This window comes from Rana temporaria, chromosome 2, assembly GCF_905171775.1.
Source record: "Rana temporaria chromosome 2, aRanTem1.1, whole genome shotgun sequence".
NCBI classification, from domain to species: Eukaryota; Metazoa; Chordata; class Amphibia; order Anura; family Ranidae; genus Rana; species Rana temporaria.
In genome coordinates, this window is record NC_053490.1 from 278,875,648 (window position 1) to 278,889,707 (window position 14,060).

Here is a 14,060-nt window from a genome sequence, read left to right on the forward strand (position 1 = left end):
ATAGTTTAGTTGAGTTTTTCGGTCCTCTTGTTATTATTACACATACACGGTGCATGTGTATTATTATTTATCATTAAAGTAATGCTTATTTGCTAATTCAGTATTGTAATTTATGTATATGTGTATTGAATGTGTTATAGAGTATGTCCTTTCTGTATTCTTCTCTTATGTCTAGATCTTTTCTCCCCAAAATGTTCAACGGGGAGGCTAGTTCTTCAGCCAGGAATGTCATCCGCAGCTCCAGCATCAGTGGAGAGATGTACAACCTAGAAAAAGCCAACTCAGGAACTCCAGAAGTGGCTGGCACTACCACGACCAAGAAGAGGAGATCCAGTCTTGGGGCCAAGATGGTGGCTATTGTGGGGCTGTCCCAGTGGAGTAAGAGCACCCTACAATTAAACCAAGCAGGTTAGATAACTCAGTTTTACAATATTGTAAAATAAGGTTAAAATATTTTACTGTTTTGAAATAGTCTGGGTCATAATATGATGTATGTATATTTAAAAAAAACGAGTTTTCTGGCAGCGACCCTATTTTTGATTGATTATGATGGCTGTGCTTCCTTAGTAATTATGTACAGAAATCAGGCCTTACCGTTCCTTTCTTTTATTTCAATCCTATTAGTCTGATTAGGCTAATTAAAAATTAGAGGCTTTTTTTGTAGCATACTGACTTTATTTCAACAGTGCTTCAGCAAGGATGTTTGCTATATGTTTCTAAAATACATAAGGTCTTATGTAACCCGCAACGAAAATTGCTGACAGGTAAAAAGTGCAGGCACCTGTTTTTTTCTGTAAGAATGACAGAGTCAGTTTGAAAAGGAACTGCTTGCCTCCACTGGATCTACTATTGTCGATGGCTTAGCGCATGCATAGATGCACTGAAGGGCTCTGCCCAGCCTTGGGGACTTGGTGGGGCCACTTGGTGCATCTGCGCATGTGTCAAGCTGTGCTCATGCATGTGCAAAAGAAGAGGTGCTGGTCCTCCTTCCCTGCACTGTCCTTGTGCACTTGTGCATGGAAACCCACATGTGTGCAGATGTGCCAAAGGTCTCTAAGTTTTTAGACCATTCCTCTTTAGAAAGCTGTTTAGTTCATTGATATGTCTAGGGTTTCTTTTTTTTTCTTTTATTATGGCAAAGCTTCTCAGATACAACTTATCAAGTTATCTTAGTACATCTTCCAATCTTATCAAGAATAAATCAGCACAAATTCGGAATATAAGTATGACAGGAAAGAGACTAGAACTATGTAAAGGATTGCTAACTGCATGTATCCAGCATTGATACCAGCGATACCAAGATCTTGCAGCCTGTCTAGAGTGCAAAGATCTCTCCTGTCAAGTTACAGCCTTTCAGTTAGCTTGGGGTCTGAACTGTACCTTGGAAATTTCAGAATACACATTTTTATTTTATTTAAGCCATTGTATTGTTGATTTGCGTCTGTGTTTTGGGTTCACTGTTGTGGTGCAGCACGGATTTCAATTAAGCTTCAGTTCACAAGCTTTTTTTCTGTAAAATTTCTATATGCAACTTTGAATTCATAGTTTCCTCTTTACTAGCAGGCTGTACAGGCCCTAAGCCACCAAGACAACCCCAAACCACAATCCTTCTTGAACCATGATTCATGGTTGCAGTGAGCTTTTAGTGTTGATTGGGGATGAGTTCGGCTTGTACCAGAACCTTCAAACGGACCGACCGTTCGCGCGAACATTTAGAACCCCATTGACGTCTATCGGACTCGAACGTTCGGATTCAAAAGTGCTTATTTTAAAGCCTAATATGCAAGTTATTGTCGTAAAACGTTTTGGGGAACCCGGGTCTTGCCCCAGGGAACATGTATCAATGGAAAAAAAGTTTTAAAAACGGTCGTTTTTTCTGGAGCAGTGATTTTAATGATGCTTAAATAAAAAATAAAAAAAAATGAAAAATTCCTTTAAATATTGTACCTGCTGGGTGTCTATAATATGCCTGTGAAAACGTCTTTGAGAACCCGGGTCTTGCCCCAGGTAACATGTATCAATGGAAAAGTTTTAAAAACTGTAGTTTTTTCAGGAGCAGATGACTTGTTTTTTTTGCATATATATGAGCGTGCTTGTGTCTTAGGCCACGCCTCTGAAGATATCCTTATGGGATAAAAAATGTAAGGCTGACCGACACACAAGTACCCTAGGAGCCATGGAGTTTTATATTATTTGATGCCTTTTTTACCTGCCTGTTTGTAAGTACCATACAATAAATTGCATATTGGTTTTACCTACGGGCTTCATTATTGCCGTTTCCTCTCTGCATTTTATGACTATATATCTGCTGAACGCAATGTACGCTTTTGGACCTTCATGATATTCGTAATGCCATTCCATCATTAATGCTGCCTGGGGATAACCGTTCTCACCTGAACAGTCTGTTGGAAGTGCGAAGGCCACTGACCTGCACATTATCTGATTACATGCCCATAACACTATTGTTCTGGTAAGCGGTTTGTTTGCACGGTGGTGTGGTGTGCCTTTTTCGAAATCTGCACACTGGAACTTTGGTTAAGGTTCTACATCTTCATTTTCATTGATGAACTTATATTTTGAGGACTTTATATACACATTGTTTATTGGGACTCATTTTCCATTTGTTTTAAGCGCTGCACATTGGATTATATTGTTATTGTTTGCTTATCTACAAACTGTGCTGGCTAGACATGTGCACAGAAAAAAAATTCGTTTTTTTTTTGTTCTGTTTCGTATCGTTCCGTAGGTTCGTTTCCGTTCGTTTTTCGTAAGACGCCCGTTTTCCTGTTCGTTCCCGTTCGTTTTTCGTACGACGAGATTTTTTCGTATTCCGATCGTTTCGTATTTTCGTTACCGTTTTATTTTCGTACATGCGGGATGGTTCATTATTCTGTTTAATTCATGTTCGTTACTTGTTAGACAATAATTTTCGTGAATTTTCATCAATGATTTGCATTCTGTATTTTGGATTCCTTTTTCTGTTCGTGTTTTCGGTCGTGTGTTCGTGTGACATCTATGACAATTTGTTGTGGATGTCATGTGGGCATGCGACTGAAGATACGAACAGAAAAAGGATTTTCGTCATTTTGTACTTTCGTAAATATATCGCTGGGATTCGCGGCACTTTCAACACGCGGCTCATCCATATTAACGATTGTTAAGCCCCATACACTTGGTCAGACTTTTTTAACAACAAACATAAAAACGATCGTTTTCCATTCGTTCTCAGAAAATTTGTTCGTTTTTAAACTCCATCAGAAAACCATTTTTGGGTTCAAAAGTCTGGCCAACTGATCTCCCTTCAGATGAAAATCCACAGAAAAGTTTATTTGGCTTTACTGTACTACTCAGCACAAAAGAGAAGCTGCTTTACTAACTACACTGCCCATTCAAAAAAACGAAAATGACATCTATAATAAAAGATTTCTATTCTGTATTTTGGGTCCTTTTTCTTTTGGTGTTTTCGGTCGTGTGTTCGTGTGACATCTGTGGCAAAAGATTTGCATTCTGTTGAATCCAAAATACAAACAGAAAAAAGGAATTCAAAATACAGGGTGCGGGTCTTTTGTTGTGGATGTCGTGTGAGCATACGACTGAGGCCCCATACACACCATAGAATCTATCCGCAGATAAATCCCATCAAATGGGTTTCAGCGGATAGATTCTATGGTGTGTACACTCCGGCGGATATTTATCCTCCGATAAATCTCCCCTGGGATGGATTTCCAGCAGATGAATATTTGCTGACATGCTCAACAAATCCATCTGCTGAAGTCCATCCCAAAGGATGGATCCGCTCGTCTGTACAGACTCACCGGATCCATCCGTCCAAAGGGATTCCCCGCACGCGTTGTAATGATTTGACGCAAGCGTGGAATTCCTTATATGACAGCGTCGCGCCCGTCGCCGCGTCATAATCGCGGCGACGGCGCGACACGTCATCGCCAGAGGATTTCGGCGCGGATTTCAATGCGATGGTGTGTACACGCCATCGCATAGAAATCTGCTGAAATCCTCGAGAGGATTTATCCGCGGATACGGTCCGCTGGACCGTATCCGCGGATAAATCCTCTCGTGTGTATGGGGCCTGAGGGTGCGAACAGAGAAGGGATTCAAACAGGATACAGAATGCAAATCTTTTGTTGTGGATGTCGTGTGAACATACGGCTGAGGATACGAACAGAGAGGGGATTCAAACAGGATACAGAATGCAAATCTTTTGTTATAGATGTAATTTTTGTTCTTTTGCCGTTTTCGTTTTGTCGTATTTTCGTCAGATCGTTCATTCGTATTTGCGGTTGTTCGTTATGCGGCTCATTCGTAATCCTGTCGTTTTCGTATTTTGGTGCTTTATTTTTTTCGTATGTACACATTATTCTGCGGGTACGAAAATGAACATTTTCGTACGAAAATAACATTCGTACGAACGGGAATGCACATACCTAGTGCTGGCTGCTTTATAGTCTTTTCATCAGTTAGCGCAGATATTTGTTCACTTTTATAGTGATTTTAATGATGCTTAAAAAAAATAATGAAAAATTCCTTTAAATATTGTACCTGCTGGGTGTCTAAAGTATGCCTGTGAAGTTGCACGTGTTTAGAACTGTCCCTGCACAAAATGAGATTACTATAAGAAAAAAGTAATTTAAAACTGCTTGCGACTTTAATGTAATGTCTGGTCCCTGCAATATGGATGAAAATCATTGAGAAAAATAGCACAGACACAGACAGTACACACACCACATAGCTTTAGGTGCACACTGCAGAGGACACGGGCAGTACACACTACGTAGCTTTAGGTGCAATCTGCAGAGGACACGGGCAGTACACACACCATGTAGCTTTAGGTGCAAATTGCAGAGGACAAAGGCAGTACACACACTACGTAGCTTTAGGTGCAAACTGCAGAGGACACGGGTAGTACACACCACGTAGCTTTAGGTGCAAACTGCAGAGGACACGGGCAGTACACACCAATTGGCTTTGGCCAATTATGGCTCTCCGTTTTTTGCAAGCTGTGATTGGCCAAGCATGCGGGTCATAGTGTATGCTTGGCCAATCATCAGTCAGCAATGCACTGCGATGCCGCAGTGAATTATGGGCTGTGAAATGTAACTCGAATTTGGTGCGAACGGCCCAAAACATTCGTAATTCGACGAATGATCGAATGTACGATGTTCGAGTCGAACATGAGTTCGACTCGAATACGAAGCTTGATGTTCAGTGCTTTTTTAGCCAAGCATTGCTTTGTTGCAAGTTTCGGAAAAATAGTTCAAGTTGTATCTTATTCTTCTATATAATATTGCACTAGAAGCTTTGTGGAGCAACAAAGTGGTCTGTTGCAAACTTGATATGTGTGGTATTAAATTTTGAGGATCTATTTGTCCTTTGATTTTTAGACAAACTGTCTTATCATGGACTAATGAACACCTAGGGGTCTACTTTTCTAAGTGAATACACTTAGAAAAGTGTAAAATGTGTATTTCCTGGATTGAAAGTTCCTTGAATCTTGTGTGAACACTTTTATAAATAGACCCACTAGACTTTTAGCAATAGTTTGTAGACATTTCTATAATTCTTCATGCCATGTCCTATTGATTGGAATGCAACACAATGGAGTTCATTTTCTTACCCTACTTTAACACGTTTAACGCTATGCGTCTTTTTAGTGCATTTTGCAGTTTGCAGAAATGCACTACAGTCTATTTAACATAGTTTCCTATGGTACACGTTCACATAGATGTGTTTTTCAGCCTGTGCATTTTTGGAAAGGGTGAGCAGCAGATTGCGTTTTGCAATTCCCTGCTGACAGCTGAATGTAAAAAAAAGAATTGCCAGCAAAAAAAAAATTGGGGAAAAAAGACTTGTACTTGTCTAAAACTCTTGTACTGTCTTTATTCACTTTTATACTTTTTTGGTGTATTGGTAGGGGTGCTATGTACCCCATACTCATTCACATAGGGTGTGCGCCAAGATCTGGGGCCCCCCTTGCTAAAGGAGACTTCCAGATTTGATTAGCACCCTGCCTGCAAACCCCCACAACCACAGCCCAGGGTTTTGGAGAAGAGGCCCTTTCCCCCATCAAGGTGCTTTGGGGTGGGGCATGTTAAGGGCATGTGGCCTGGTATGATTCAGGAGGGGGGGGTGCTCGCTTGTCCCATCGCTTTCCTGACCCACCAGGCTGCATGCTCAGATAATGGTCTGATATAGATTTTTGGGGGAACGCATGCCATTTTCTTCCCAATTTTTTTTTTGCCAGCAATTCTTTTTTTTTTTTTACGTTTAGCTGGCAGCGGGGAACAGATGCTGATCCCAAGGTGTGTGGACTCTTTGGTATGAAGACACCACCGTGCTCAAAAGTAATACATTTGGCTGCTTACCAGACCCTCATAGGCCACAAGCGTGTGTGCTGATCCACAGCTTAGGCAGCACATTTTTGACAGCAGAGCTGAGCTGGGACGTAATAGAAAGTGGCAGAAGCATCCCTTTAGGAGTGGAGCACTAATCTGACAAGTCTACTCAGACTTCAAACCTCACCCCCTCGTATGAATACTTTTTCAAGGCACTGTATATTTAAGAGCTTGTGCAGCTGGACATGAGTTAAACATGAATGCTTTAGATGATGTTTACTGAACTTAGCTACTTGTGACAATTTCAACCTGAGCAAACTAAAAGAGTAGCCTTGCTGTGCATAAAGCATCCCATTACACAGTATACTGCTAAGCCTTGGAGTTGTTCTCTGACATACATAATCTAGTAGTGTAAAATGCATTTTGCTGCAAGATCGCTGTATATACTGTTCAAAATCTTGTAATGTGAAAGTGACAGAGGATCTCATTTATGTTCATCATACTAAAACCAATAGTAAGATCCCTTCAGTATGCTAACAAAAGATATACATTTTATAAATGTTTTACAGAACAATCATGGGATGTACATAAAGCTTTTTGTACTCACCATAAAATCTTTTACTTGAAATCCATTGAGGGACATGGGGCCTTAACAGTAGGTTACACTGCTGCTGCTAAACGGATGTTCGGAGGCAGTTTAGCCACGTTAGGTTTATAGGCATTTTTGGCATTTAAAAAAACCCAAAACAATAAAAAAATATGTTTTTAAACGCTGCAAAACTGATGTTTTAAACGTGGGAAGTTAAATTGTTCAGGAGAGGTTGTAAAAAGGTCCCATATACATGAAGCTTTATGCTCACGTCTAAAAGAGGTTAGGATAATGGCAATGACAAAAAATGTTAAGCCAGTCCCAGTATAACCCCACTTTAAAAACTAAGATATGCAATAACCACTAATAGATCTAACAAATGTAGAGATCATAGCACTAAGACTAAATAGGGTCAAACAAATATGGACATTTCCATGACCAAGGGAAGGGCACCAAGGATAAACCTGGTGCTTTAAAGCGGGACAGATAACCATTGGCACATAAAAGAGCTATGAACCTCAGGCCCCGTACACACGACCGAGGAACTCGACGTGCCAAACACATCGAGTTCCTCGTCGAGTTCAGTGTGGAAGCCGCCGAGGAACTCGGCGGGCCGACTTTTGCCATTGAACAACGAGGAAATAGAGAACATGTTCTCTATTTCCTCGCCGAGGTCCTCGTCGGCTTCCTCGGCCGAAAGTGTACACACGGCCGGGTTTCTCGGCAGAATTCAGCTCTGAACCGAGTTTCCAAAAACAGGTGGAACAGCACACTGCCTTTAAAACCAAATTATTTAAAATTAATGTTCGGTGACCTCAGAAAAAGATACCAGCCCCAGACCATGAATAATTAGCCCTGGCATGTATTTCACACCAGCCTACATTTGAGTTTTATTTTCCTAAGGCCTGTAAAAATTATTCATATTCATAGTTTTCTTGCTATAACTTGTATACATCAAAAGAAGAGGAATCTGCCGCTCCCGGTGTGTACAATACCTTGATTGGAACCAAGTAGGGGTGCTAGCCCCGGCCCTTCTCCATAAAAACTTGAAAAAATGGCTGCACATCCAAAGTTTTCAAAAGTGCCTTTATTGCAGATGGTCAAAATACACCAGGGACACCAGTTGTTAGTCACGTAGACATGTTTTTACACATCTTATCTGTGCTTAATCATTAAGCTCGTATACACTCTTTGGACCAAATGAGCAAAATTTAGGGCCAAATCCTCAAAAGAGATACGCAGGCGGATGTGCTGTTCCGCCTGCGTATCCCTGTGCCTATCTTTGGAACTGATCCACAGAAGCAGTTTTCCAAAGATAGGCAGAAGATCCGACATCTGTAAGAGACTTACACTGTCGTATCTTAGGATGCAGTACCGCATCCGCCGCTGGGGGCATTTCGTGTCGAAATGCCGCCTAGCGTATGCAAATTAGGACTTACGGCGATCCACAAAGCTTTTCAGCTTCGTTTTTTCGCCGTAAGTTTTAGTTTGCATGTGTAAAATTAGGGCTGCTTTTACAAAGTGTAAACTGTTTACACCTTGTAAAAGTAGACCCTTCTTCCTCGCGACACGGTTTTTTTTTTTATTTAGAATTTTTTTTTTTCCGCCGCAATTTTTTTTACCCGGCGCGATCCTCAAAACTCGGCGTATCGTAAAAACACGCAATACACGTCGGGAAAAATGACGTCACGGGCATGCGCAGTACGTCCGGCACGGGAGCGCGCCTAATTTAAATGGGAATCGCCCATTTGTATTAGGAACGCCTTGCACCGGACGGAGTTAAGTTGCACTGCCGAAAATTTCCAGGTAAGTGCTTTGAGGATCGGCACCTAACTTGGGAGATTTGCGGCAGGGTAACTTAACTCGGAAAAGTTAAGTTAAGCCTGTTTTTTGAGGATTTGGCCCTTAGTACTTATAGTAAATTACCACCTGATAGAAAAAAATTATAAAAAAACAAACCTAACTAGCCAATTAAGCCCACATGTTCTCTGAGACTGATCAGCCCAGGCGGCGAGTTTAGCCCTCTTAAACACTCAGTAGGAAGTACATTGAAGAGATTTATACTGGAGATAGTTGGTGGAAAGTCCTGTACTTTCCTATATACCTGTCACTACTTACTGCAATGTTTTGCCCTTCAGTGAGTTATATCATGTAGGTTTTTATTGTGATGGGATTATCCTATCTGGAGAGCCACCCTTCATGCTGAGCTAACTACCCCTGTTGTCAGTTATATGCGTGCAAAGCTGTCATTAGATTGACATCCTGGAGGCCTCCTCTACAAGGCATCACTTTTTCATAGCCACCTCCACCAGCACAGGCACAATGCATGCTCTGATAATTTCGACAATGGGATTAGAAAGAACTGTACCCTGTTCATTGTTCTTCTTTACAGATCATTTGCATAAATGCTAGAAACCGCTGATTTAAAGCAACAAAGTGCATTCTATATGTGACAGTGAGTTTGTTATGCATACGATACATTTTACATCTGCTATATGTATACGTGGAATACAAAGCAAACAAATAACGAAACATAATTATAGTTCTCTGCCTGGAAGTTCAGATTTGTCAATTGAATACAAAATATCCTGCAAAGATTGTGGCCAACGGCTTGTTAAGAGAAGCAGTCTATTCAGGCAGGTACATACAAAAATCAACAGCACAGTAGGATATTTCTTAATGAGATTCATGCTACAAGCAGTACTTTGTGTCATATATAGTATAATGGAGTATAGTACAGTAAACCAGGACCTATCAATGTTAGACAATACAAATACTAGAATCTCTGTTTGGTGTTTTCTAGGGCAGTGGTTGCAGGTAGTGCCAATGTGCAGGTCAATTACTGACAGTGGTTGGCTTCCTGGTGAGCCACATTTCAAACGGATTCAAAGTTTAAATTAAACAATATGTGAACATTCTCTCTTCAAAATGTATTTTCCACTGGATTAAAGTATAATTCTATTTTGTTAACACACGCAGCGTTCCCAAAGTCAAGGGTAACTGATTAACTGTGTCTTTCACTGTTAGCACTTTACTTTTTGCTTTAGAAAAAAAATAATTGAATTTTCAGGGCTTACATGGAAAGTACAAATAGCTGCGATACACATCTGTGTCTTTGTTCAAGAGGACAAAATCGAATAGTTATGTCGTATGGTCTGTGATCAAATATGATCTATGTGCAACAACATGCATCACGCTGCTTACATTTGCTCAAGTATCAAAACTTCAAGCATCTAGAATGTGCACAGATGATGTTTAAGTGATCACAGAGGGGTTGATTTACTAAAGGCAAATAATCTGTGCACTTTCCAAGTGTAGTTGCTCCAGAGCTTAGTAAATGGGATGAAACATCACTTTTCAAAGAATGTTCAATCACATGCAAGGAAAAAAGAAACTAAATTTTTGCTTGGACACTATTGGATGATGGAAATCAGAAGAGCTTCCCTTCATTTACTAAGTTCTAGAGCAACTGCACTTGCAATGTGCACAGTCTATTTTACTTTAGTAAATCAAACCCCTAAATCACCAGTTTCCAGCTGCATAAGGGGCTTAGAGCAGCCCCTTTTCAACCAGAGTGCCATGGCTAAGTTCACCTTTGTTCACATTTTAATTTCTAAATTTCAGCTCCCCTATATACCAATATAGCATTAATGTACTTCTTTTGCAAAAAAAATGCTTTTCAGTTGTTCTACCCACATTTACCTCTCTTTCTTAATGGATGTTTAACCACTTCCATACCAGCCCATTGTAAAATGACGTCCACAAAGGACCTCTAACGATCCGGGTGGACGTCATATGACGTCCTGGGCTTTGTGGGGGGATATCTGAATGATGCCTGCAGCTAGAGGCATCATTCAGATATCCTTCTCTTCTGCCGGCGATTCTGCACAACGTAAGAACGATCATAGCGGCGATTCCACCGCTAGATTGTTCTTACAGGAGGCGGGAGGGGACATCCCCCCCTCCCGCCGCCATCCGGTGCTTCTCCGGGCTCTCCCGTGCCATCAGGGGGCCCGGAGAACGAATCGTCCGGCGCTGGCAGGAAGCATAGAGATGACTGGTGACCAGATGGTCACCAGTCATCTCTATGACCGTCCGAGGACCCGGGCGCGATGTGATGACGTCACGGCCGGGTCCCCGTAAGTAAACAAAGCCGCAATTGCGGCTGCTAAGCAACAGTAATCATGAGATCGGTGAATTTTTTTCCACCGATTTCATGCTTTCCAGCCTGGAGGAGAGATGTGCGGTCTTATTGACCCCGCATCTCTCCATAAAGAGTACCTGTCACACACATTCCTATTACAAGGGATGTTTACATTCCTTGTAATAGGAATAAAAGTGATAATAAAAAAAATAAAAATTAAAAAAAAGTGTAAAAAAATAAATAAATATGTAAAAAATAAAAAAGAAATAAAACATTTTTTTTTTAACGCCCCTGTCCCCAGTAGCTCTCGTGCAGAAGCGAACGCACACGCAAGTCCCGCCCGACATATGTAAACGCTGTTTAATCCACATATGTGAGGTATCGCCGCGTGCGTTAGAGTGCCAGCAACAATTCTAGCACTAGACCTCCTCTGTAAATCTAAACTGGTAACCTGTAAAAAATTTCAAAGCGTTGCCTATGGAGATTTTTAAGTACCAAAGTTTGGCGCCATTCCATGAGTGTGTGCAATTTTAAAGCGTGACATGTTAGGTATCTATTTACTCGGTGTAACATCATATTTCATATTTTACCAAAAAATTGGGATAACTTTACTGTTTTGTTATTTTTTTAATTCATGAAACATTTTTTTTCCAAAAAAAAAGGCGTTTGAAAAATTATTGCGCAAATACCGTGCAAGATAAAACGTTTCAATGACCGTCGTTTTATTCCCTAGGGTGTCTGCTAAAAAAAACATATATAATGTTTGGGGGCTCTGCGTAATTTTCTAGCAAAAAAATTATGATTTGTACATGTAGGAGAGAAGTGCCAGAATAGGCCTGGTATGGATGTGTGTATAACAGCCCGGGATTGGAAGTGGTTAAAAACCCTGCTCCATTACTTCTGCCTTACTTCCTGAACAGACTTTAGGTCATGACACAGGAAGGAGTGGACCAGCTGATCTTATTAGCACACACCCTGCATTATCTACCCTCAGCTGGTCAACTCTTTCTTGTGTCATGACCTAAAGTCTGTTCTGGAACATAAGGCATAAGTAATGGAGCAGGGTTCCTAAACATCCATGAAGACAGTGAGGTAAGCATGGGTAGAATGAATGGAAAGCTGTTTTATTTTTGCAAAAGAAGTACATTAATTCTATATTGGTACAAAGGGGAGCTGGAATTTAGAAAAAAAAGTGAACAAAGTTGGGGGGGGGGGGGGGGGCAGGTACCTAGTTTTGACAGTTCTGGCCAGGCCGCCTAGGCGACCTGACTGGAAGTTCTCCTCTCCCCCTCTCTTAGCTGAAGCTGCGAGCTGTCACAGCCGGGTGCCCACAGTTGTATTGCCATCACCGGGGAGGGAGAGAATCAAAGGTTGGGGCGGCCACAGCTACAGTTTTTCTAGCTACTGACTTTTAATAAACAAAAAAATGCATCCAGTTGTGCCTGATGTGCATTCATATACATTTCTCATAGTTTGTTTCATTTGGTATATTGTCCTGCCCATTTGCACCTTTCCCATCTATGCTAGTTTCAAACAGATCAGAGTGGCTGCCATTGTTGCTTTATACATAAATATATGCACAGCATTTTAAATTTTGTCAGTTTGTGAACTTGCATCTGTATAACTGAAAATGATATGCAGTAGCTACTGCTTTATTTTTATCTATTTGTATATATACTTTAGTATGTTGAAAAAACAAAGATTTACAGGCAAAGCGCATACTCACAGCGGCACTAATACTACAGTTGTAACAATAGGTTGCATAAATCAACAACCATAAGTTATCTGTTTTAAAAAACACCAAACTTCCAAGAATAAAAATAAATTCCCTCTAGGTGGGTATTTTTAGGTGCTTACTATTACCTACAGTACATTGTTTAAAAAAAAAGCCTCTTCTGTGTGCCTCTCTGCCTCTATCACTATGTACTTTGATTTATGTTACCAAAAGCTAAACTCCATTTACTGTTCCATTATCCAGTAAGAGCACCTCAGTGATAAATGAGGGCACTGTCATTGTATAATATAAAAAAAAAAAAAAAAAAAACAACATACTTGTGGGAGGGTGTGCCCACACATAGGTGGAATGCACTATTCCAATGTCGGCCTCTTGGTTTTTTCTTATTGTGTTTTTGTCAAAACAATTTTGTTTAATAAAATTTGTAATATATTTTTTATACTGTACCTTTGTGAGTGTGCGTTGCTTCATTATTGTTTGTGCTAATAAAGTCCCATCTACAAGTGTTTGTGTTTTTTTTTTTTTTTTTTTTTTTTGTATTGAGCATTTTGTAGTGTGGCACATTTTATATCTAGGGTGAGACCTAACCCTCAGGTCAGAGAAGTCAAGACTTTTAGTTAAAAAGCATATGCCTGAGTTCAAAAGGCCAAACAAGTTTTTCTTAAAAAAAATAAAGGTAAGAACAGCACAAGGTGCCAGTCCATAGGCACTCTTGTAGCTAGATTCAGGTAGGGGTGCGCAACTTTAAGGTGGCGTAGCGTATCGTATTTAGGCTATGCCGCCTTAAATCAGAAAGGCAAGTAGTGTATTCACAAAGTACTTGCCTCCTAACTTACGGCGGCGTAGCGTAAATGGGTCCGGCGTAAGCGCGCCTAATTCAAATTAGGATGAGGGGGCATGTTTTATGTTAATGGGGGGGTGACCCGACGTGATTGACGTTTTTTTACGAACGGCGCATGCGCCGTCCGTGTACATATCCCAGTGTGCATTGCTCCAAAGTACGCCGCAAGGACGTATTGGTTTCGACGTGAACGTAAATTACGTCCAGCCCTATTCACTGACGACTTACGCAAACAACGTAAAATGTTCAAATTTCGACGCGGGAACGACAGCCATACTTAACATTGACTAGTCCAGCTATTTGATGGAATAACTTTACATCTGAAAACGCCTTACGTAAACGGCGTATCTTTACTGCGACGGGCGCACGTACGTTCATGAATAGGCGTATCTAGTCATTTA

At 40.8% G+C, this 14,060-nt stretch overlaps 1 protein-coding gene across 1 annotated transcript in view; it reads left to right on the plus strand.

The window, feature by feature from the left end:
* The window catches only part of RIMS3 (regulating synaptic membrane exocytosis 3), a 161,131-nt gene that overhangs the window by 39,723 nt on the left and 107,348 nt on the right, over window positions 1-14,060 (plus strand). Inside the window, exon 2 of the mRNA XM_040337097.1 lies at window positions 176-408. Coding sequence (XP_040193031.1) covers window positions 192-408 — 217 coding nt within the window. The 5' untranslated portion in view covers window positions 176-191. The remainder of the gene's footprint in view (window positions 1-175; window positions 409-14,060) is intronic.